The sequence below is a fragment of the Rhipicephalus sanguineus genome, chromosome 9 (assembly GCF_013339695.2).
Source record: "Rhipicephalus sanguineus isolate Rsan-2018 chromosome 9, BIME_Rsan_1.4, whole genome shotgun sequence".
Classification (NCBI taxonomy): Eukaryota; Metazoa; Arthropoda; class Arachnida; order Ixodida; family Ixodidae; genus Rhipicephalus; species Rhipicephalus sanguineus.
In genome coordinates this window covers 21,527,058-21,553,232 of record NC_051184.2, presented here as the reverse complement: position 1 = coordinate 21,553,232, position 26,175 = coordinate 21,527,058, and the positions used below count along the sequence as shown (strand labels likewise).

The following is a 26,175-nucleotide window of genomic DNA, read 5'->3' as shown; positions in this document are numbered from 1 at the left end:
TCGCAGTAACCAGAACTTTTAGTGCCTTAATGAGATTCCGTGTTTAACGCCTCTTTCCTACGTTCTTGTCTTTCAGGATCCAGAAACGCAACGGACGTTAGAGATGCGGCATCGACTCGAGGAGGACGACCTCTATCGGCAGTTTGCCAAAAAACGACAAGAAGAAGAGCACCACATCACGCACCAAATTCAGGTACGACGTTGAACTGTGCCTTTAATTCGGTGACCCTGAATTTTTTCATAGCTAGACGGCGCTAATAATACTGTCACGTGGTTGTGACGGTGAAGTGCGCAGAACACCAGCTGGATGAAAACTCTTTATCGGGTTTACTTGTGCCCACTAAAAGATCGAGTCGATGTACAAGCAATACTCGCTGTACAATGATAGCGGCGAGCAAGAACGTTGGTCCTGCGAAATTCGTCTGCTTTTATACATGCCTTATCGAGTCTTCCAGCTTTATCGCTGGTGTTCACGTTAGCCCTACAGAATAGACGGAGTTACTCGTGTCCGACGCGTAATCATAACGGTACAGTCTGACACAATCGCGAAGTTTCCGAACATTGCGGCGCGGCCTTCGGCGAGTGGTGGTAACAGGTTTTTGTGGGTGTAGCCTGATCACATCAAAAACGAAATAAGCGCGCGTGGCAATACGTTATCGCAATTTTACAGCGTAAGCTGTTATGAACTTACAACAGCTGATTTTGGTGGTATAGTCAGTGAGTTGATCGCAGTCATCAGAAGTACCGATCGATTAACCAATCTACCGATAAATCACTCATTAAACTTGTAATAACACAATCGGACTGACGATCTACGAATCGGTTGGCTAATCCACTCATACATTCGACACCGCACCACGAAATAAACCATTGTGTGTCTTTGCGAATTAGTCAATCAATCAATCAATCAATCAATCAATCAATCAATCAATCAATCAATCAATCAATCAATCAATCGTTAACCAATCACGTGAGCGCAATCACTGAGGCAATCTATCAGCAACCTACTGTTAAATAAATAAACCAGTGCATCTCTCTACCTGTCAAGTAATATTGAATCGAGCATGTGTCCGCTCACCAATTCTGGCACTCTGCCGATCTGTCGCTTGAAAATTATTGTTCCATCAATTTATCACTAAATAAACACGTGTGCTTATCACATATCAGTGCATCACGGTCATATCAAGCCGTCTATCTAGTGTATCCGTATGCATTTTATCAATCAAGCGAGAATAGATTAATCAACTCATTTATTTCATGCAGTTGCTGTATGCAATAATAAGTCTCTGAGCCAGTCAACGAAGGCCAAGAAATTCAACGGGTACCTTACGCATTCGCCTAAGACGACTCGAAGGCGAAGCTCATCGCATTTTTTTTTTCTTCTCTGTCGATGTACTGGTCCTCCAAACCGCCCCCAAAACTTTCTGCGCCTAACGTGGTTTAGCACTGCCTCCAGGATCGAAGGCATTGGAAGCTTTTTGTACTTCGCCTGGTTTTTGAACTGCCTTCGGGATCGGCCCACCTTTGGTCATGCTATGATATGTATATATCATTGTGACGACGCCATCATTCGAAATCAAATTTTATGAAGTCACAAAATTTGCGACCTGTAACTCCATGATGATGGCGTCATGTGGTGACTTCATCGCTTGACAAATTTTTGCATCACTCCTATTGACGCCGCCGGCGGTCACTTTTCGCGTTTGGCGAGGCTTCTGAGGCTTTCGCATAAATAAATAAATAAATAAATAAATAAATAAATAAATAAATAAATAAATAAATAAATAAATAAATAAATAAATAAATGACGGATAGGAGTGAAATCGTATTCCACTCTCTGAATCGTGTGCCTTTTTCCTGCAGGAAGAGTGGGAGAAGGAACTGGAGCGACTCACGTACCGCTACCAGCAGGAGATGCGTCGCAAGAAGCAGCGGCTCATCAGCACCGAGGAAGAGCGGATGCTCACCGTTCGCCACCAGAAGGAGAAAGAGGACCTCGAGAAGAACATGACCATCAAGCTGGACCGCAAGAAGGAGTCGCTCACGCGCAAGCTGCTCGAGCAGGAGCGAGCCGCCACCGCCGACCTCGTGGAGAAGCACAGCGAGGAGATGCTCAACCTCATCAACGAGAAGAGGGACGAGCTCATACGGGTATACGTCTACACTGAATACTCGATCTAGCGAAACGAGATTTCACGATTTTCCCGATATAACGAGAATTAATGACAACCACGAGACGATCAAGCCAAGGAAAGTATAGGGGGCGTTATTTGTAGTAATTATGCTGTAAATGTAAATAAATCAAAGTGCATGAAACGAAAGCTTGCAGCCGGCAGGGACCGCACCTGCAACCTTCGAATAACACGTCCGATGCTCTACCAATTGAGATACGGCGGCGGTCGTCGTACCATCCATTTTATCGGGTATATCTGCACATTTCAAACCAGGGAGTGTTAGTCAGCACCGCTCGCACCCATGACGCAGAGTGTGAACATTCGTCCACTTCTAATTTCTTCACACTTATATCGTATTTACTACAGACAATATCCCCTATACTTTCCTTGGCTTGATTGTCTGTTATAGTTCACATTAACGTTGTGTAGAAAAAAAGAGCCCTTAAATTGCTCTTCTTTCGTTCTATCTAACGAAGAAATTTCCGGCAGGTACCCATAGGGTTCAATGTTGTCATCAACTCGAATTAACGAAGTGTTAACAAGGAGCAAAGAAACTATGTACGTACGTCAGCGCACGTCATGATCTTGACCACTCTCTCTTTTTTCGTCCGGCTCACTCAGTGAGATCACGGGCCCGTGGCGCGGCACGTCGCGCCGCAACGCGGCGGCCGCCGTAACTATGCAGCTCACGATGCTCAAATCAGCCAACGGCAGTGTGCATGTGCTTTTGGGTATACGAGGCAGTTGATTTCGGGTATATGGCATCATTTGTCGAGAGAAGAGCGATCGATTTCAAGCTGAATTTTAATTTTGTTAATTGTTAATTCCGTGTAGCGTGCTGCACTATGTTTGGCTCACTTGTTCGCGGGAGCCTCTCCTACCAGCCGGCAGCATTTTCTGACTAGGTTCGAAAAGTGTTGCATTGCCCCTTTAATATCCGACCTCTTATGCAGCGAGAAGGCGAGGAGTTCACGAACGACGACATTAGCGCGTACCCGAGCCATCCGCCCCCGCCGACGCCGGCGTCCATCTCCAAGACGGACATCTACACCGACCCCGAGGTGTTCTCGGAACTCGACCAGATCGCGATAAACGTGAGTAGCGTGTGTTCTGCTACAATGTCCGCTGAGATAACCCCTTCTCTTTCATTTTCTCCCATCTCCCTTTGTTCTACACAGAGTTAGCACCAATTTGATTTGTTGTGGCGATGAAGAGAAGACAAACGCCCGAAGGGGAGGTAGAAAGTTATAGGTGGGCAGATGGGAGATTAAGAAGTTTGCGGGGATAACGCAGCAGCAAGCAAGGGACCGGGTTCATTGGCGAAACATGGGAGAGGCCTTTGCCCTGCAGTGGGCGCAGTCAGGCTGATGATGATAATGATAGCGGTGGTGGTGAAGTACATTCTTCAAGACTGCATATCCACTTGCCTGGCAGGAGAAAAAGAACGTTTGCTTATCACTGGATGAACTGGAGGGCCGCGGTCCTTTTTCTGAACTTTGTGCCAGGAATCAATCAATCAATCAATCCCAGCGAGAAAGGCAGGTTTGCACCTTTACGTATTTTCAATGTTCGATCTTTTGAAGTTCAAAAATTTTTGCGGCCGAAATTTCGCTGCTCGCGACTGTTGTGATGAGAAGTGTATGCAAGAGACACGGTTTTGTCTTCAGCGGCTTTGCGGTGCAATCTCTTTTGCAGGCATCGTAACTGTGAAGGTAACGTGTTTCTTCGTCTGACGTGCAGGTGGCGCAAGCAGACCAGCAGACATTCACGGACCTGGTACGACAGTTAATATGCAGCTGTGTGTCTGACGTTGAGAAGGCGAGGTAGGTGCAGCAGTGATAAGTTCAATTTCAAAATGCGAGCGAATCAACTTTGTTTGCACACCTATTGTTGCCGGTTGCAGGCTTCTGAAATATCTACAATAATTTATAATTCACCGCAGCAGGAACCGATGGAACTTGCCTATTTTATCTGCCCCAGGACAATATTCCGGTGGATCACAGTCAAGAACCTGAACACGATGCACTTCGACGAGAACGTGATCGCGGACACGCCCATGGGCATTCTCAGAGGCATCAAGCACGGAACCGAGAGCTATCACGTGCTCTTCAAGAGGCTCTGCAGGTGAGGAAATATATTTCTCCGCTTTGCTCATATCTTAATCGATCTTGGGTTGAAGTCGGAGTACGTGCCGTCTCCTGTTCGTATGTGTCTTTTATTCGTAGGCACAGTGCTCAAGCATGTTCAGTTAGCGTCAAAAGTTTAAATACCCCGCAACACGAGAAAAAGCCGAATATTCCTCCTGTTTCGGCAGGTATAGGCTTGAATTTAGATTTCCGGCTTGTTCTAAAACGCGCACTATGCATTTCGACCGAATACAGTCACAAATTGCTTCGAAATTCAATGTTTTCTCAGACCTAGTGCTTTTGATGCCCATTGTACGTCGAATGTGCCCTATCATTCAGGTGTGCGAGAAACTCAAAAACAAGGAAATCGAAGAAATTGTCTCGAACCTTCATAACCTCGTTAACTGACCTATAGTGAACAAGCCCGCGGCATTCCTTGCACATCTAGAAGTATGCGGACTTCGGCAGCTGCCGAGTTCTCTCTTTATGAAGACACAGCTAGTTTGAAACGCCTAGTTCAAGAAGTCCGCAGTGAACTAAACAGACTTTTGCATCCGACAGACATGCACTCGCTCGCTCCGTCCTTGTTACCCGCCGGGGTGATCTAGTGGTTATGGTGCTTGACTACTGATCCGAAGGTCGCGGGGTCGAATCCCTTCCGCATTTCTATGGAGGCAGAATGCTTGAGGCCCGTGTGCTTAGATTTAGGTGAACGTTGAAGGACCCCAGGTGGTCTAAATTTCCAAAGTCCCCTACCACGGCGTCTCTCACAATCATATCGTGCTTTTGGGACGTCAAACCCCAGTAGTTATTTATTACATGGCTCTGTCCTTCTCTCCAGCTATGCCGGCCTGCACTGCGTCGTCATCAAGGGCTACTCCAAGAGCGCCGGCTATCAGCCCGGCGTGCGGTTCGAGGACAACCGGTTCCGAAACTCCTGGAATGCCGTGTACGTCGCCGGCGCCTGGCGATTCGTGCAGTGCAACTGGGGCGCTCGCCACCTGGTCAACGCCAAGGAGGTGCCAAAGCCCGGTAGCAAGGGCAAGTCCGACTCGCTCCGCTACGAGTACGACGACCACTACTTCCTCACGGACGCCCGCGAGTTCATCTACGAGTTCTTCCCGCTCCAGCCCGAGTGGCAACTGCTCAAGAGGCCCATCTCGCTACGCGAGTTCGAGGAACTTCCGTTCGTGCGGTCGCTCTTCTTCCGGTACGGCCTGTACTTCCCGGACACCGACACCAAGGCCACTCTGTACACGGACAGCACGGGCGCCGCCACGGTCCGCATCGGAATGCCCGAGGACATGTCGCACAGCCTCATCTTCCACTACAACCTCAAGTTCTACGACAGCGACCGCGACTCGTTCGATGGCGTCAGCCTGAAGCGGTTCGTCATGCAGAGCATGGTCGGCAACGTGGTTGCTTTTCGGGTGCACGCGCCCTGCTCGGGCGCCCTCCTGCTGGACGTGTTCGCCAACGCGGTCACGCCGCGCGAGTACCTCACGGGCGAGCCAATGAAGTTCAAGAGCGTGTGCAAGTTCAAGATCGTCTGCGAGGACCTGCAGACGGTCATGGTACCGCTGCCGGACTGTGCGTCCGGAGAGTGGGGTCCCATGAAGGCGACGCGTCTCTTCGGTCTCGTCCCGGAGTCTCACGAGGACGCCCTCATCTTCTCGTCCCGGGAACTAGAAGTGCGGTTCCGCATGACGCGACCCCTGACTGACTTCATGGCGACGCTGCACAAGAACGGCGTCGAAGAGAAGAAACTGTCCAAGTTCGTCTCGCACACCGTCCACGACGACCTGGTCACCTTCTTCTTGGCCTTTCCGGACGACGGCCAGTACGGCATGGACATCTACACGAGGGAGATGAACGGCGAGATAGAGACCGGAGAGAAGCACTTGCTGACCCACTGCTGCAAGTACCTCATCAACGTCTCCAAGTTATCTTCGAAATGAAGAACCTCTGCCCTGAGCCACCTGTACGGAGGCCGCCATAGCCAACCTCAAGATCAGTTCCGGCGCGCAGCTATGCACGAAAGCTTTCAGAAAGCTTCCATCGCTGTCGGTCACGTGATCAGCTGTGAAAACGACCGCCTTTACCCCACCAGCTTTTGTGCGCCGAACGACGCTTCAAGGCGGCCGCTGCTATCAGCGTCAGAATGACTGGCGTTGACTGTCGATGACTGTTTCTGAGCGCCCTAACCATATGCACGTCTGCGGTCTTTGTTTATCACGTGAACGCGGCCGCGAGACGTGTGCCTTACGTCAGCATGATCTGCTAGCTTTTTTTTTTTTTTTTGCGCGTGCGCACGTGGTGTTCGATGCTTCGGACTAATCGCGTTTCTAACGTGAGAAACCATTTCACAGTGCATTCCATTGGAGAGTGCGAATGCTCCGTCGCCATGTCCATAACGTGATTTACTTGTGTTTCCCTAATGTGACGCGTTTGTTGTGAGCTTTCTTACAGAACTTTTTCATCGTCTTACACTTCAGCGTGGATGTGCTGTTATTATAGGCGACCACTTTTGCCAGTCGTGTTCCGCTGCTACTTATTTAAAATTTAACGCAGAGTGCCTTTTTGTAAAAAAATCATATTATACTACAGTTAGTTTACATCAAGATGCCTTTATCCTGTTTACATACATTCTTCCGTCGTTTAGGCCGTTGCAATTCTTACATAATTTCTTTTAGGACTTGTGCCTTATGATGTGAAAAAAAGAATACGTCGATTCTGCGTAGACCAAAACGTCCAACGTCCTGTCCACGATGTGCCTTCACGACACTGGGTCCATTTCAGTGACGCACCTCTGTCGTACTCCGCAGTTCTTGTTTCATATTTATACGTTGTACTAACTCTGATATCTACATTGTAAGTTAATAAAGTTTAATATATTTTTACAGCCACGTCGTTGTTGTGCGTAATGTCTTCAAAAGAACGTGTTTGGGTCCACAACTGCACAGTTTCTCACAATACCCAGAGGGAAATCTGGCGCCAACATCTATGCGAATTTCTTAAAGGGGCCCGGCAACACTTTTTCCGCATGGTCGGAAAACGCTGCTGATCGGTAGTCGAGGCTTCTGAGAACATGCGAGCCGAACGTTATAGCGCCGCACGCGGCCTGGAATTTACAATTAATTTTTAAAGCCAGCTAGAAATCTGTCCCTCTTCTTTCTGCAAATGAAGCCATATACCCAAATGACTGCTATATATACCCAAATTCACGGCCATTGACCGATTTGAGCGTCGTGAACTGCATCGTTACCGAGGTCGCCGCGAGAGTCCGCCACGTGTCCCACTGCGCTCGCTCGCGATCACACTGAAAGTAAGCCGCGCGTTCGAAGAAGAAAAAAAGAAGTGCTCAAGGTCATGACGCGCGCGTGACGTAACTTCCTCCCTGCTTAGCTTCCAGCGCGCTCGTCGGGACGAGAGAAGAGAGAAGCAATTACAGCGTGCGATAAATCTCTCAACTCTGGTCGTACTTGACCAATTCTAAAAATTTTGACGGCGGTTGGTTCGTAAGTGTTCCAGAGCCAATTTAAGAGATACCGTTGGGCTAATTGGTTCATGATAGCTCGTGGCCGCGCGCATCAGAAGCAAAGGCGAAACGGACACCAATTGAAGGTAGACGAAGACGTAAGCGCTCACGTCTTTTGTACGCCTTTGCATTCGTCTCGTCCTTGTTCCTGATGCGCGCTGCCATAAACTATCGGTGTACTTCCGTTGAGCTTCGTGTTTGCATTGAGATGCCATGTTTATCGACCACACGTCGGCTACAGCGCGATCCCTGCACGTCCTTTTTCTCACAGTGAACGCTTCAATCTAGCGCCGTGCGCCAAATTTCGCCCCAGTTATAGATACCCAGAACCCCACCGGAGATCGTGCGCTCCCAGCCTCAGGATTTCACTAAATGCGAATGCGCCGGTGCTGCGTAGCCTCAAACGTCGATAATAAGGTCCATCTTTCTGTTCCTCGTGCGTCTTGTGGAAGCATGATTGTTCCTGTTTACGCACTGAGAAAACAGCCAAGCGCGTGTTCTGTCAGAATGTCGTTTCGAGGTGAGAGCGTGGTTCATTTGTCGCCTGCACTATACCCTTCCTACAAGCGCTGTCCCCTCCTCGCTACTTAGTTCTTCATAATACAATGTCAATGTGGACAACGTCAGCACTAAGCGTAATTGACCCGTTCAGGATTTCACGCTTTTCGGCTATACGTGCTGTTATCTTCGCTTGCGCAGTCGAAAACGCACAAAACGAAGCGAAATCAGTTGACCGCGCACAATAGTCGCAGAAGGAGCGTCCGACCGCATGGAAAAGCAGGGTGGGAGGCAGTTCACAATTGTTATATCTCGTATGGGGATCAATAGAGCACTTCTTTCCTCATGACGTCACGTAAGTAGACTGCTGGCGTCACGAATCGTGCCGAAAACGCGGGAAACGCCGGGAGAGGATAACGCGCTCTTCGTATTTTCAGAGGTCGTTTAGGGGTCCTTTAATGGTGGACGTTGTCGGCCTTTCAGCCACGATTATTGCTGATCGATAATAATGAAGCCAACGTTCAACAAAATGAGAACGAAGGGAAGCGTACGGAAACTTGGTTAACTCTTTTATGCACAGAACTGCATAAATGGTGAATTCTTTTTGAGAAAATAATTTTCTCACAAGCAAAAAAAAAAAATGGCACCTTTAGTTCAAAAGATATGAGGTGGTCACCTGAGGTGACCACCGTGCAGTAAGGGTCAACCAGTCAGTTTCGGTGGAAGGCTGCAAAACAGTGCTTTTTTCCCTGCAGGAGCACGGGGACATTGTATATTACCACACATCTGTCTCAATCTCGAAGGCTCATTAAAGTGTTTCGCAGAACTTCTCCTCCAAGAACCAGTACAAAATAATATATTACCAGCCTTCTAAGACCCTTCATGCACGGTGGTATCTCTAGGTGACCACCAACTTTAGCGACACAGTGCTCCGTGCTGACTGGGTACAGCTCTTAATTTCTGTATTCCTTGGTATTAGCTACTTATACAAAGTGTTGTCCTAAGCTATCAACTTAAGAACCGGCCATACTTCCATTTCTGTAAAATTATCTCGGGTCCATCGTTCAGCCCGCCTTGAAGACGACGGCAGCCGGATGAAAACAGACGTAAACCCGTAACAATGAAGCCCAAACGAAGCGGCATCATCTCTGTCACTATGTTGAAAGCTTTAGAAACGTGCCGTATAAAATACGACGCGAGGGGCTCGTGCACTTCAAGAGAAACAAAAAATGAAGAAAAGGTGGTTACCGTCGGTGACCACCGTGCCGGAAAGAGTTAATAAAACATATAAATGAAAGTGGTCGAAAAAAACAACCGGCTACAGATCGCGTCTTCACGATAGCTCAAGGTCAAGAGCAACATCCTGTATGTGTGCGTGCGTGTGTGTTTGTGAGAGAGAGAGAACGACAGCTTTCCGCGCGACAGTATGACACACAAGGGCTTCAGGAGTTCCTGGAATTTTATTTTTGTGTCGACAACAGATGCGAGTAAAAAGAAGTGCATGACAAAGCGACGCGGACAAGTTTAAACAATATATACAAATAACTTACTAATAATTTAGCAGTCCCCGTAAAGGTATACATCGCGTGTGAAACACGCTGGAAAAGTGCGAAAACAGTCTAGTGTAGAATAGCTCCGATAATTGTAATAAGAAATGGCAACTTGATGCTGCGTCCACTGATCCGTACAACCGGCCGTGCTGAACCAGTCTCTGAGGCTCGCTGCTCTCGCCGCTTCCGTGAGCAGCTTCCGGCTGGTTCTCCAGGGACGCGTAGTGAGATCGGTGATGGTGGACGTGGCCTCCGCGATTAGCTCCGGCCACGCGCCGTTGCTGCAACGGCGCTTTGCAGCAGCCAGTGTCGGAGACCACGTGGTGGGACAACTAATTCAAGACGTTGCCGGGAGCGTCGAAGCCGCCGATTGGACCGGCCGCGCCGTTCTCGAAGAAAATGAAGTCCTGCACGGAGTCGTAACGTCGCACAGTTTACCATGCTACCAGCGTTTACTCTAAAAGCATACAACAGGCTTCTTGCAAGGTCATAGAGATACCGAGGTGGGGGTTTATTTATTTATGCACATCAGGTGTGATACAGATAAATTCCAGTAACCAACCGGATTGAAAAGCGTACTTGCATTACACACACACAAACGCGCGCATGCACGTACGCAAGCACACACATGCACATACACTAACGCACATACGCACACACAAGCGCGCTCTGCTGTCGCGCGCTTGCTTTGCCTGTAGACGTCAGACTGTGCCCAAGCGGTGCTGCATAAAACCGGCACCAGTGCGCTCATCGCAGCCCTAACGGAGCTAACTGGGTAGTGTGAAGAGAGCGGTCCGCAAGCGAATGTGCATGGACCACAAAAGACCACCCTCTTTTTTTGTGTCGAGGCTCGGTTTCCTGAAAATTCGCTTATCTAACACGTAATTCGCTTACCCAATACGTTCAACGGCACGTATCCAGAGCTCTGGCCTTTCTGCTTCCCATACGAAAGCTATGTAAATCGTTAAAACTAAACGTTGTTATTCAGTCATTTACGTCCGAGGCAATTCACAACGGAACTAAGCGTGACAATATAACTATCCTTATTCGCGAGCTCACCGCTAACGAAGTGCCGTTGGTTGCACCTTCGCATCTCGTTGCACTCTTTTAATTAGCTTGGCTCGAGCTAGCTGGGACACATATGATGTGTGTGTGTGTGTGTGTGTGTGTGTGTGTGTGTGTTTGTATGTTTGTTTGTTTGTTTGTTTGTTTGTTTGTTTGTTTGTGTTTGTAGCTGGCCCCATCTTCTTCGACCTTCAGCGAAATATCCACAACACCGTAACACAGTTCCACGCAATAAAATAGATGAAATACTACGGTATGAACTGAAGCACACTATAATTCACTACCTTGTTAAGCGTCGTCATAATAATACTCACAATCAAGAAGACAGCACCGAGCAGCACAGCCTTCATCTTGACGTCCAGGTCGATGGGGAAGGCCAGCGTGAAGTTGTCGATGTCGGTGAAGGCTTCCCGAAGAAGACCCGTCCAGTTCTTCGTTAACTGGCCGATCTTGGTCTTGCCGTCCTTGGTGGTGACGTCGAAGACGATGTCGTTGCACACCACCGCCGTCGTGCAGAACGGCCCCTTGATCTGGAGCACCACGTTCTTGTCGCTGTCCAGCACCGAGAACTGCGGAAAGATGGCGGTGCACTCCTGCCGTAGCCAACCGATGACGGTGCCAGGCGGAGCGCACACCTCCATTTCCTGCGCGCACAGGACGTCTCGGCTCGATTTCGATCGAACAGTGCAGGAGTATGTACATGCATAGGCGTGCGCACAGGGGGGCAGGGGGGGGGCATACAATGACATAGTAGGGTGGGGGGGGGCGCTGCGATGAACCTTGCCCCCCCCTCCCCTGATGGGGAACCCTGCGCACGCCTATGAGTACATGGGGGATGGAAAGAAACGCGAACAGCGCGGCGCGCTGTTTCCACCACGCTCTGACATTGACGGCAATAAAAATATACTAGAATGGTTCTTGATTGTATCATGGACGACTCTGTAGAGGCTTTTTATTACCACCCGGGCTACAACTGCTTGAAAAGAAATGCGAAACAGCAGATAATGTAGACGCCGCACTGTTAGCGTTTCTTTCCGTCCCCACTGTCACCGACGTAGCTAGGGGGAAGGGGTGTTGGAGAGGGGGGGTTCACCCCCTCCCCCTCAAAAATTCTCAATTTTGCTTGTGTATATATATACGCACACGTACAAACGCACGTCTGAACATACATTAAGTATGGTTGAACCCCCCGCTCCCCTCGAAAAAAATTTCTGGCTACGCCACTGCTCAACACGCTCGTGTAACAGCGCGAAAAAGTGGAAACGACGACGACAGGGAGTAACTTTTTCGCGCTGTTACAAGAGTTCCCGTGAACCAACTATACCAGCAAGCAACCATTCTTGACATACGTACATGATTGTACCCGATAACATTAACAGTTCGAGAACCTTTCTTTTCCGTGTTGTCTTTCGTAATATTACCATGGTCCCTTAATACTTTGAGGAACCATGATATTACTAAGTATTGAGGGACCATGTTATTACTAAGACTGCTGACTCGCGGAATCGAATCCCAGCCGCGGCGGCCGCATTACGATTGAGGCAAAATACTACGTGCCCGTGTGCATAGATTCAGGTGCAGGTTAACCCTCTGAGGTACACTAGAAAACTGGAGACCCACCAGTTTTCCCACCCGCGCCACAAACGGCTCTTCTGGTGAAATTTGTAAGGCAGTGATGCCGACAAAAATGCAATGTTCTGCTAAGCTAGCTTAAAGGAGTCAAATGTGCAAGTTTTACGTCCCTCGACGAGGCAGTTCTTTAGCTACAGTCATGGCTGGTCATGGGGACATGTGCGTCCCGTGTACCTCAAAGGGTTTAAAAAACCCCAGGCGGTCGAAATTTACCCGGGGTCTCCCCCTCTAAGGCATGTCTCAAAATCATATCGTGAATTTGGCGCGTAAAAACCCCAGACATTATTATTACTGTACTTGCAACTCTAGCATAACTATTCTCCGTGCCACTGCCGTGCGCACAAGGTGTCAAGGGGCCCCTTCTGATTTTTGGTATGCTTCACCGCGTAACAGTTTTGCATTGCGGCGGAGCTGACTTATGTTTGCCCATCACATGAGATGGCGGTAAAGCTATTGTTACAGTTTTGTACGACATATGCACGCAAGCGTGCCTTTTTGAGATTTGCACATTTGAATAGCAAATATAACTATTAAGATGTTGAATGTGGCTGCAGACCGAACAACTTATTGACAAGCTGTTGAGATCGAACTGGCGTGGCCCTTTAGTTTGACCTTTATTTGCCAGGAGGAAATAAAAAGCACCTATTTCAAGCTGCATGTTGTGTTAACTTATGCCCCCCCCCCCTTTCTCTCACTGCAAGGGGTCCCATCACTTCTATCAGTTCACGAAGGGTCCCCGAAACATTCATGACTGAGAACCCCTGTATTAGACATTAATGATACGTTTATGCGTACCTGTAAGCAACAGAAGCAAAGACAGGAATTGCAGCGCAGCGGTCGAAATAGCCGCATCACTTCGATGTCGCGGAAGTCGTTGAGCGACATCTCGAAAGGACGATTGCTGCCGCAGCAGCAGCGAGTAGCCAGGTCGCACTCCTCGACCGCCGTGAAGATGTACTGGGACATGGTGTTCTTCACGATGTACCTGTTCCGCTGCTCGTACGGCACGAAGACTGCGCGGCAGAATATGGGCGACTTTTCGTCAGAAGGAAGACACTTCCAGTGACTACGTAGATTTCATTACCTCTGAAGGGTAGCCGTGCACTGCAGAGATGCACAGAGACGAATAATCCCAAGAACACGAAACAGACACGGCTTAAGGTCAAGGTCCGTTTCGTGTTCTTGTGGGTATTAGGCTAAAACCTGAGATGGCTCATCAAAGGCGAAAATTGACCGTCGGCTTTGGCGTCGGATACAAGTTAGGAAAAAAAAGCATCATGTGATAACCTCAAGATAGCAAAAATTTGTGACGTCACTAGGACGTCACTGTGACTTCACTATGACTTCACATAATGTGACATCACATGATGACATTGTGATATGACATCGTTGCTTGGTCAACGGTGGGCCGATCACGGAGGCAATGCAAAACCAGGTGAGGATGCAGAACGCTTACAATGCCTCCGATCCTGGAGGCAGTGCGAAATCACGCTACGTGCAGAAAGCTTTCGTAGGGGAGGGGGGAGGATCAATACATCGACTGAGAAGGAAAAAATTGGCGAAGCTTGCACTAAGCCGCGCAAAGCTTCAAACAGCGAAAGTGGACAATTCTGAAGACTAATCTCGTTGCTTCTAGGTTGTTTTTAGGCCTTAGCTAGGTGATGCCGGTTGTTTCTAGGTTGCTTCTCGGTCGTTGCTAGGCTTTAGCCAGGTGATGCTAGGTTGTTTCTACGTTGATTCTCAGTGCAGAGAGGTTCGCCTTAAATAACATACAGTCACAGACATGACACAGATGTCCAAACTCCAGAGACAGGAACTCGCGCTGATACCAAGCGTTCGCACCTCTCATAAATCTACGGGCACGTCATCGTCGGCGTAGGCTTTCCATCGCTTCTGCGTTTTCTCGCAGCTGCCGTTGCCTTTCTCCTGGCCTAGTATTACTTCTTTCTACGTACTCAGGTTCTTCGGCTCGCCGCCGTCGCTTCGCAGCCATTTGTTGTTATGCTAACTGTTGCCTTCTTCATTTTTAGTGGACCAGGGGTGAGTAGTGGGATTTACCCAAGTTCTGTGGCACATACCCATATATGATGACAGTTTTTGGGTTCGTCGGACAGGGAACGATTTGCTAACCAGCTTCGCAATCGAAAGGATAATAAGATGGCCTCCGCCTTGGAATCGCCTTAGGCGAATGCGTCAGGGAGCGTGCGAGGTTTTCGAATGTGTGTACCTTTGCAGCGTATCATTACCCTTCAGCATAACACATCAACTAGCCCCAGGTGAAGAACTTTAGAGCGTTCTCCATTATCTCAGTTGATCATAGCCGTCCTTACGCGGCGCGTTCGCACTGAAACATTGATGTGGCAAGTAAATATACGCCAGTCAGATAAACGTTTTCTATCAACGTTCATCTTAGTGTTTAGGCGGTCTGCTCAGCTGTATTAGACAGTTGTATTGAATGGTCTATTGACAGTTGTTTAATCAGCACATAAGGACAGACAGAATTGATAAGACAGTTAAGAGGCCTCATAAATAAATCTTAGAAACAGAAGGGCTCCAGGTATTGAGTCGTGTGGAACACCTGGTTAGCAATTTTTGAGAGATACCCAAACTGAATGCTACCTATATATAAGCACACTCCCTGCAACGCCTTTCACGGATAGGTCGCGCAGAGTGTACAATTCCCCTGCTCGCTTCCTGCCTGCCCTTCCTTGCGCGCCTTCGGTCGTCGTGCTGACGTGTGAGCGTTAAAGAAATTGTTTTCTGTTGTTATGTGAATAGGCACTTGTGCCTAGGACTAACTACTGAAGGGATGCACGAAGCCCAATACCCACACTGTGTACCGTGAGAGTGATTGCGTACTAATACGACTACTTCTTCCTTCCATTTTCAGGAAATATGCCTCAATGATTACGTGTGAGCTAGAGGTCATCATGCGCCCGCTGAGAAAACGTCCTGGCATGGAAAAAAGCAGTGCATTCATACCATTTACAATGAAGAATTGTACGCAAGCTTAGTTCCTAATATGCAGTTTGTGTTCGGCCGAACGCTCTGCTCTTTTCTAAAACACTATGTCTTCGTATCGGTCTCACGATAACTTGGAAAGCGAAATTATTCAAGCACATTCATTTAACCTTAAGGCACTGTCAGCAGGCCCGTAGCCAGGAGGGTGCCCTAGATACCCGCCCCTCTCCCCGGAATTCTGATGGAGGGGGGTGTTTTATCGAAAAGAAGTAATAAAAGTAGACCTTTACTGAAGTAGCCAAAGCGTTCAGCAAGTGCCCAACCCCCCCCCCCCCCCTCTCCGAAAAAGATTCCTGGCTGCGGTGAAAGATTTTGGGGCAATTTTCAACATTAATGGCAAGCGTCTAGGTGTTAGGAAATGTACTATTTTTCGATTTTTCAAAGTTTGGTCGTACTGTGGTGAAATAGATATTGCGACCCCTTTCACGTAACTGGCAATCCTACAGCCTTTGGAAATGTGTTATTTTTCGATTTTTGAAAGTTTGCTCGCATTGTGATGAAATAGACTTTGGGGCCATTTTTGCCTAGATAGCAAGCCTACAGCCTTCGAAAATAATGCATTTTTCCATTTTTGAAAGTTTGGTCCTATTGCGTGGACATAGATATCGGAACCATTTTCAACCTAATTGGCAAGCCTACAGCCTTTGGAAGTGTTGTATTTTCCGATTTTTGAAAGTTTGATCATATTGTGGTGAAATAGATTTTGTGACCATTTTCACCCTAAATGGCAAGCCTGCAGCCTTTCCAAATGTATTTTTTCTAGTTTGATCGTATTGGGGTGAAATAGATTAGGGGACCATTTTCAACCCAAATGGCCCCCAAAAAAATGGGACCATTTTCAACCTAAATGGCAACCTACAGCCTTTGGAAATGTTGTACTTTACGATTTTTGAAAGATTGCTCGTATTGTGGTGAAATATATTTCGGGACCATTTTCAACCAAAATGGCAGGCCTGCAGCCTTCGGAAATATTGCATTCTTCGATCTTTGAAGGTTGCGTAGGATTGTGGTGATATAGATTCTGAGACCATTCACAGCCTAAATGGCAAGCCTTTTGGAAATATCGTACTTTTTTTTTATTTTTGAAAGTTTGGTCGTATTGCGGTGATAAAGATTCTCAGGCCATTTTCAACCTAAATCGCAAGCCTACAGCCTTTAGAAATTTTTTTTTTCGATTTTTGAAAGTTTGTTCGTATTATGGTGAAATAGATTCGGAACCATTTTCAACCTAAATCGCAAGCCTACAGCCTTTGCAAATTTGTTTTTTATTTCGATTTTTGAAAGTTTGCTCGTATTGTGGTGAAATAGATTTTGGGACCATTTTCAACCTAATTGGCACGCCTACAGCCTTTGGAAGTGTTGTATTTCTCAATTTTTGAAAGTTTGCTCGTATTGTGGTGAAATAGATTTCGGAACCATTTTCAACCTAATTGGCAAGCCTACAGCCTTTGGAAGTGTTGTATTTTTCAATTTTTGAAAGTTTGCTCGTATTGTGGTGAAATAGATTTCGGAACCATTTTCAACCTAATTGTCAAGCCTACAGCCCTTGGAAATGTTGTATTTTCCGATTTTTAAAGCATGCTCGTATTGCGGTGAATTAGATTTTGGGACCATTTTCATCCTAAGTGGCAAGCCTAGCCTTTGGAAGCGTTGTATTTCTCGATTTTTGAAAGTTTGCTCGTATTGCGGTGAATTAGATTTTGGGACCATTTTCAACCTAATTGGCAAGCCTACAGCCTTTAGAAGTGTTATATTTTTCGATATTTGTAAGTTTGCTCGTATTGTGGTGAAATAGATTTTGGGACCATTTTCAACCTAACTGGCAAGCCTACAGCCTTTGGAAGTGTTGTATTTTTTTTTCAATTTTTGCAAGTTTGCTCGTATTGTGGTGAAATACATTTCGGAACCATTTTCAACCTAATTGGCAAGCCTACAGCCCTTGGAAATGTTGTATTTTCCGATTTTTAAAGCATGCTCGTATTGCGGTGAAATATATTTTACGACCCTTTTAAACCTAAATGGCAAGCCTACAGCAATTTGAATTATTGTAGTTTTCGATTTTTGAAAGTTTGCTCGTATTGTGGCGAATTTATATTTTGTGACCATTTTCAACCTAAATGGTAAGCCTTTGGAAATGTTCTATTTTTCGATTTTTGAAGGGTTGCTCGCATTGTGTTCAAATAGATTTTGGGACCATTTTCAACCTAAATGGTTGCAGCCTACCTTTTACACTGAACTAGAACCGCTTCGATGTTAAAAGCCCTAGCATTAAATTTTATGATTATGGGCTGTAAGAATGTACGGACCAAATTGTAAGCACTGTTTGCTAAGCCGCTCCAATAGCCCAGTGGATAAGCTGTTACGTTCGCAACCTAAAGGGCGCTGGTTCGAATCCCGGAGCGGGCATCGAACCAAAAATGTAGGGCTATAAATATGATTCTGGCCAAAGGGTTCCTGGAATAGCCCCCCCTCTTCCAGGTCCCCCCTCTTTCAGCCCCCCCCCCCTCTTTCAGAATAGCCCCCTCTTTCAGGTCTACTAACCCTGACGTTTCTTTAATTTATTCAATGATTCTTTTTAAGTCACGACGCATTTTCATGAACCGATATGTTGCGCATTGTTTGCAGGTACCTTCACCGCATTGGTGGCGAAACGCTTGGGCGTCAGCTTCCAATACGGGAGGTGCCGGGTTCGATCCCCATTGCGCCGGCCAGCCACCCACTGGTTTTCAATGGGTACAGGCGGGCTTCGTGGTGGTGCATACCGCTGTGATGCGAGGCTTAGGACGCTTGGAGGACTCCCAACCCGCTGCACGGGACCAGTGGCCACTTCCCGTGCAGCGAACCGGGGGTCCTTTTTTTATTAAATATTCAAGCTAAAAAGCAAAAAATAAATAAAACAGCCACCATTATTTTTAGGCGTGGCCGTCCATTCTACAGTGTTTAAGCGTTGGTCAGTACCTGGTTACCGAGCACCCTTACAAATTGGAAGGTGGGCGTGGTAATGCGCGCCCTTGCACACGCATGATTGCAGCATTCCATGCTCAGCATTACGATGTGAAACCACCACTTTTTGACGAACGATGTGGATTTCAGCCACGACAACTGAGTCACGTGCGGCATGCCTTTTCACTTTTCTCGGCAAGGCCGTCAGCGGGATTCGAACCAGCGCCCCTTCGCTCGTGAGCCGAACACTTTACCATCTGGGCCACAGCACCCGCGCAGTAAACGGTGTTTAGAAGTTGCACTGCACTGTGCACATTATCGCATACACAGATGCATGTCACTGCACATGAAGCGCTTACGTAAACATTAAATGTATTGCTTTGCGTGTCCATCATAGGGCAAATGCACAGATTCTCAGGTAAGTTCGGATGTCATTTGTGAACGGAAAGGTAGCACTATAGCGTCCAGAAATTTTCATTTCTAGATTTTTAAAGGTTTCTTCGCATTCTGCTTGAACAGGTCTTGTGAGAGCTTTTGAGCGAAAGGGTAAGCCTAAAGCGTTTAGAATTGTGGAATTTATGGATTTTTGAATGTTCCATCACATTTTGAACACATCTATTTTAGAGTAGAATTATCTCGGTGTTGACTGCTTGCTTCGTAGCAAGGGAATTCTCAAGTTTCAACAAAGGAGGACCAAATCAGACACTGGAAAACAAGAAGAGCGCTGACTTTCGACTGAACGTTTGATCACAAAATGCGAGATATATATGTTGTACGAGACACGCCCTCGCGGGCTGTCTTGATAGCAGCACGTGATGCGCATTAGCGATGCGCGTGGCCATTCCTGTTTCTTAAAATGTGGCTGCCTTCGCGCCGCTCACGGAGAGGATCTATAGCTTCAACAACAACCAGTCTGCCGGGAGTTACTGCTCGCCTGCTTCTCACTTCCTGCCTGCCCTGCCTTGCGCGCCTTCGGTCGTCGTGCTGACGTGTGAGCGTTAAATAAATTGTTTTCCGTTGTTATGTGAATAGGCACTTGTGCCTAGGTCTAACTACTGAAGGGATGCACGAAGCCTAATACCCACACTGTGCACTGTGTACCGTGAGAGTGATTGCGTACTAATACGACTACTTCTTCCTTCCATTTTCAGGAAATATGCCTCAACGATTACGCGTGAGCTAGAGGTCATCATGCGCCCGCTGAGAAAACGTGCTGGCATGGAAAAAAAGCAGTGCATTCATACCGTTTACAACGAAGAATTGTACACAAGCTTAGTTCCTAATACGCAGTTTGTGTTCGGCCGAACACTCTGCTCTTTTGAAAAACACCATGTCTCCGTATCGGTCGCACGATAACTTGGAAAGCGAAATTATTCAAGCACATTCATTTAACCTTAAGGCACTGTCAGCAGGCCCGTAGCCAGGAGGGTGCCCTAGATACCCGCCCCTCTCCCCGGAATGCTGATGGAGGGGGGTGTTTTATCGAAAAGAAGTAATAAAAGGAGACCTTTTACTGATGTAGCCAAAGCGTTCAGCAAGTGCCCAACCCCCCCCCCCCTTTTCTCCGAAAAAAATTCCTGGCTGTGGTGAAAGATTTTGGGGGAAATTTTCAACTTTAATGGCAAGCGTCTAGGTGTTAGGAAATGTTCGATTTTTCGATTTTTGTAAGTATGGTCGTACTGTGGTGAAATAGATATTGCGACCCCTTTCAACGTAACTTTCAAGCCTTTGGAAATGTGTTATTTTTCGAATTTTGAAAGTTTGCTCGTATTGTGATGAAATAGAGTTTGGGGCCATTTTTGCCTAGATGGAAAGCCTGCAGCCTTCCAAAATAATGCATTTTTCCATTTTTGAAAGTTTGGTCGTATTGCGGTGAAATAGATTTTCGGGCCATTTTCAACCTAATTGGCAAGCCTACAGCCTTTGGAAGCGTTGTATTTTTCGATTTTTGAAAGTTTGCTCATATTGCGTTGAAATAGATATCGGAACTATTTTCAACCTAACTGGCAAGCCTACAGCCTTTGGAAGTGTTGTATTTTTCGATTTTTGAAAGTTTGCTCGTATTGCGTTGAAATAGATATCGGAACCATTTTCAACCTAACTGGCAAGCCTACAGCCTTTGGAAGTGCTGTATTTTTCGATTTTTGAAAGTTTGCTCGTATTGCGTTGAAATAGATATCGGAACCATTTTCAACCTAATTGGCAAGCCTACAGCCTTTGGAAGTGTTGTACTCCCCGCCACGGTGGTCTAGTGGTTATGGCGCTCGACTGCTGACCCGAAGGTCGCGGGATCGAATCCCGGCCGCGGCGGCTGCATTTTCGATGGAGGCGAAAATGTTTGAGGCCCGTGTACTTAGATTTAGGTGCACGTTAAAGAACCCCAGGTGGTCGAAATTTCCGGAGCCCTCCACTACGGCGTCTCTCATAATCATATCGTGGTTTTGGGACGTTAAACCCCAGATATTATTATTATTATTGGAAGTGTTGTATTTTTCGATTTTTGAAAGTTTGCTCGTATTGCGTTGAAATAGATATCGGAACCATTTTCAACCTAACTGGCCAGCCTACAGCCTTTGCAAGTGTTGTATTTTTCAATTTTTGAAAGTTTGCTCGTATTGTGGTGAAATAGATTTCGGAACCATTTTTAACCTAATTGTCAAGCCTACAGCCCTTGGAAATGTTGTATTTTCCGATTTTTAAAGCATGCTCGTATTGCGGTGAAATATATTTTACGACCCTTTTAAACCTAAATGGCAAGCCTACAGCCATTTGAATTATTGTAGTTTTCGATTTTTGAAAGTTTGCTCGTATTGTGACGAATTTATATTTTGGGACCATTTTCAACCTAAATGGTAAGCCTTTGGAAATGTTCTATTTTTCGATTTTTGAAGGGTTGCTCGCATAGTGTTCAAATAGATTTTGGGACCATTTTCAACCTAAATGGTTGCAGCATACCTTTTACACCGAACTAGAACAGCTTTGATGTTAAAAGCCCTAGCATTAAATTTTATGATTATGGGATGGCAGAATGTACGGACCAAATTGTAAGCACTGTTTGCTAAGCCGTTCCAATAGCCCAGTGGCTAAGCTGTTACGTTCGCAACCTAAAGGGCGCTGGTTCGAATCCCGGAGCGGACATCGCAACCATAAATGTAAGGCTATAAATATGATTCTGGCCAAAGGGTTCCTGGAATAGCCCCCCCCCCCCCTTCTTTCAGGTCTACTAACCCTGACGTGTATTTAATTTATTCAATAATTCTTTTTAAGTCACGACGCATTTACATGAACCGATATGTTGCGCATTGTTTGCAGGTACCTTCACCGCATTGGTGGCGAAACGCTTGGGCGTCAGCTTCCAATACGGGAGGTGCCGGGTTCGATCCCCGTTGCGCCGGCCAGCCACCCACTGGTTTTCAATGGGTACAGGCGGGCTTCGTGGTGGTACAGTGCCGCTGTGATGCGAGGCTTAGGACGCTTGGAGGACTCCCAACCCGCTGCACGGGACCAGTGGCCACTTCCCGTGCAGCGAACCGGGGGTCCTTTTTTTTATGAAATATTCAAGCTAAAAAGCAAAAAATAAATAAAACAGCCACCATTATTTTTAGGCGTGGCCGTCCATTCTACAGTGTAAGCGTTCGTCAGTACCTGGTTACCGTGCACCCTTACAAATTGGAAGGTGGGCGTGGTAATGCGCGCCCTTGCACACGCATGATTGCAGCATTCCATGCTCAGCATTACGATGTGAAACCACCACTTTTTGACGAAGGATGTGGATTTTAGCCACGACAGCTGCGTCACATGCGGCATGCCTTTTCACTTTTCTCGGCAAGGCCGTCAGCGGGATTCGAACCAGCGCCCCTTCGCTCGTGAGCCGAACACTTTACCATCTGGGCCACAGCACCAGCGCAGTAAACGGTGTTTAGAAGTTGCACTGCACTGTGCACATTATCGCATACACAGATGCATGTCACTGCACATGAAGCGCTTACGTAAACATTAAATGTATTGCTTTGCGTGTCCATCATCTGGCAAATGCACAGATGCTCAAGTAAGTTCGGATGTCATTTGTGAAAGGTAGCACTATAGCGTCCAGAAATTTTCATTTCTAGATTTTTAAAGGTTTCTTCGCATTCTGCTTGAACAGGTCTTGTGAGAGCTTTTGAGCGAAAGGGTAAGCCTAAAGCGTTTAGAATTCTGGAATTTCTGGATTTTTGAATGTTTCATCACATTTTGAACACATCTATTTTAGAGTAGAATTATCTCGGTGTTGACTACTTGGTTCGTAGCAAGGGAATTCTGCAGTTTCAACAAAGGAGGACCAAATCAGACACTGAAAAACAAGAAGAGCGCTGACTTTCGACTGAACGTTTGATCACATAGTTGTTCAGAAGTTGCACTATACATAGGGTTTCTACGTTTCCCCGTGAAAAAAACCGGCCCTTCGAGGAGAGGGGTTAGGGCAGTGTTAAAACGACTAAGTTAAGTTGAACAATAGACGCCATGTTTATGGCACGCAATGCCATTTAATGTCACATTGCTTTCATTGAGCGAAATAAACTTACTAAGGAGGGGAGGGGGTGTTGGGCGCTGCAGTGAGACTTGCCCCCCTCCCCCTAATGGTGAACCCTGCGCACGCCTTTAAGGGGGCGCGCCCGTTATCAGGGTCGCTGGTATCCAATACCCCAAGTTCGATGCAGCCTACGCCTTGTCCGCTATGATGGAGTTGTCTTAATTAAATGAGCATCGGACTGTTAGTTTGAGGTGTTCGATTTGGAGAGAAATTCTCTTAATTCGAGTTCTCCGCAACGGAACGTTGACCTACTTTCCAAGAGCTGAAGCTGCTGGTGCACAAGTAGCTGGTCGATGCACGTCAGGTACTCGAGTCCAGGCGGGCAGCCCGGGATCGGTTCCACCTCGGGAATCGCCGACCCTTTCACCGGCATCTGCACGATCGGACCACGCTGTCTCGCTGTCCTAGCGGCTGCAGTTGGCCTTCCAACGCCGCCAGGTGGCGCGGTCACTACAGGAGGCATGACCATTGCGACTGGCTGCGCCGACGCCGCCATAGCTCCACCAGTCATCGGCGCCGCAGGCCACGGCACCGGAGCATTGGGTCTGACCGGGGGCGCTGCAGTCGCAGCCTCTCTCGGTGACGTCGTTGGCGCCATGGGTCTGAATGGCAGAGCCGCGGGTCCTTTCGGTTGCATCGTTGATTCGGTGACGCCTCGCCTGCCTTCAGCTTCGCTCTATATCCTTACGGCTCCTCCGTGGATCTGTGGTTCTCTTGAAAAAGAAACGGCGTTATCAGTATATGACGTGCAAAAACACACCTGCATAACCAAAGGAGGCAGAAGTTCAGGGGAAGACGAAAGTTTGAAGAGATGAAAATTTTGTGGCTCCCTGTGCACACGCCTATGGATTTAGGTACTTCTTAAAGGAGCCCCGATTGTCAAAATTAATTCGCTGCCTCTCCCCATTGCCATCGTCACGTGTGCCTCGTAATCATATTGTAGTTTTGACTCCTCTAAAACCCCTGAATTTTAAAGCCACTCACCCCAACAGCTGGGAACAAGGTCGCAGGCGCAAACGCGTGTGCCAGTTTCCAACGGCAGCGTTCGGAGCCCACTACTGTCTCCGGCCTGCAGAACCCCGGGCCGGCACGAGGCGCGAGCCAGTTTTCGTTGTTGATGATGATGACGATGATGATCGTGGCATGATTGGCACCTACCCACTCAGGGAGATCGGCCAAGAGTCGGGGGGATCATATTGTCTTAAATTTTTAAGTGCTAATAGACGTTACAGTGTCAATTAGAATGAATATAATGAAGATCATGGCTCATACCCAATGAAGGGATTGGCTGAGTAGTGGGTGAATTTTCCCGTCAAGTCCTATGGGCGAACGTTCTTGTTAAGTTCTATAGGGTAACTGCAAGCTCAACCGACAGCCGTGAATTTCCCAACCAAAGAGAATTTGCATAAATGCCCCATAAAATTACTTAGCTATGCTTAATTATGTGTCAAGCACGTCAGCACGTCTCGCGTATTTCAAGTAGGAGACTTCCCCATACAGGCATGTGTTCGTGTGGATATATAGTTATTGGTCAAAAACTTGAACTTCCTGGTAAACTTCAGCAAATATTACGACGTCACTCCTCAGTTAAACGTGATAGTTTAACTATGGATAACGAACTTTTAATTCATGAAACATGCGCGGTGTTTACATTAGTAGCAAAAAAGTACTTTCGGTTACGACGGAAACCACCAAGCACGATTCTCTTGCACAGCTGAATGACAGTAGCGACGAAGTACTGGGTGCGGGGCGGTGTACTTAGTCTTAGGTTGTAAGGTTAATTCTATAAGTTGATTCTGTAGTTAAATAATGTATTAAGGCGAAAACCTTGGATGCCTCATCAAACAACGAAAATGGACGGTCCTCCACCGTCGGCGGAGTGAACACGAGTGATGCAAAAGATCATTATGACGTGATAACGTCATGTGATGTCATCACGACGTTGCAGATCGCCACAATTTGTGACTTCATCATGACGTCATTGTGACGTCACATGACATCATTGCTTGGTTAAAGGTGGGCCGATCCCGGAGGCAGTGCAAAACAAGGTGAGGTGCAGAAAGCTTATAGTGCCTCCAATCTCGGAGGCATTGCAAAACCACGTCAGTTGCAGAAAGCTTTTGGAGCGGGACGCGGGAGGACCAACACATCGACCAACACATCCTTCGAGTCGACTGAGGAAGATGCATAAGGGACCCTGTGAGTTTGTGATTGGAATTGCCAATTATCAGTAATGAAATATTTAAAGCCGCTACAATTTAGCAAGATAGTCTTTTAGTAAGATAGTCTTTTAGCAGGTTTTGTTAACACCAGGCTCAACTTTCGAAGATGGGGTGCTAGTATCCTTTTTCTCAGAATCGTGAACCGGCGACATGATAGAAAGAAGTGACCAGTCGTTTTCTCCTGATTACAGAAGTTATACCGGAAGGATGCAGTTCCATATAGCACTTCGTCCATGCCGCTTTCGGATATCGAGATGCGCCCGTCAGATTGATGATAATTTTGTGCAGAAAATGTGTTCCATCTGTGTAGAAATTTTTGCTCCATCCGTGTAGAAAATGAGGACACCCAGTGAGCTTTCGATTTCTTATTTTCTTTTTTTTTTCTTTTTTGAAGCCGTCGTCTGTATATACAGCACGCATTTGGCGAGCAAAGAATGTCGCCTGCAGCATTTGTCCTGTGTAACAACTACGCTTCTGTGCGAGGACTTGCGCTTCACTCTTGGCAGATCGACATACTCTCGACATAACTCCTTACATGACTCTTGACCAGTGTTGCGGAGTTGCCACTCCGGAATTGGAATGACTCCGGAATCATTCCACATTTTCGCGACCCCAGAATGGAATGGGAATGGAATGGAGACAACGTTTGGAGGAATGGAATGGGAATGGAATTAAGCGCCTTTTGCACGAAATGGAATGGGAATGGAATTATGTCCTTTTCAGAATATAGATCACGTCTCCGTCTATGCGCTGTTTTTCAAACTTCATACATTAGTAAGTGAGAGCCTCGGATTTAACAATAAAGCAGCATATTCAAAATGGCTTCGCTGATTACA

General features: G+C 47.0%; 2 protein-coding genes across 4 annotated transcripts in view; one reads left to right on the top strand and one right to left on the bottom strand.

The window, feature by feature from the left end:
* Positions 1–7,206, top strand: part of LOC119404739 (hillarin) — a 98,743-nt gene extending 91,537 nt beyond the window's left edge. For all 3 annotated transcript variants that reach the window (XM_037671406.2, XM_049418996.1, XM_037671407.2), the window contains exons 2-7: positions 77–193; positions 1,864–2,151; positions 3,128–3,268; positions 3,915–3,997; positions 4,155–4,298; positions 5,142–7,206. In XM_037671406.2, coding sequence (XP_037527334.1) covers positions 77–193; positions 1,864–2,151; positions 3,128–3,268; positions 3,915–3,997; positions 4,155–4,298; positions 5,142–6,258 — 1,890 coding nt within the window. In that variant the 3' untranslated portion in view covers positions 6,259–7,206. The remainder of the gene's footprint in view (positions 1–76; positions 194–1,863; positions 2,152–3,127; positions 3,269–3,914; positions 3,998–4,154; positions 4,299–5,141) is intronic.
* Positions 7,207–10,207: 3,001 nt separating this feature from the next.
* LOC119404738 (phospholipid scramblase 2-like) lies at positions 10,208–23,789 on the bottom strand. Its single transcript, XM_049419379.1, has 4 exons — positions 23,370–23,789; positions 13,379–13,596; positions 11,266–11,595; positions 10,208–10,293 (listed from the first exon to the last, which is right to left on the bottom strand). Exons 1-4 carry the CDS (start codon positions 23,752–23,754, stop codon positions 10,219–10,221), a joined length of 1,008 nt encoding a protein of 335 aa, XP_049275336.1. The 5' UTR covers positions 23,755–23,789; the 3' UTR covers positions 10,208–10,218.
* Between the last annotated feature and the right edge of the window lie 2,386 nt (positions 23,790–26,175).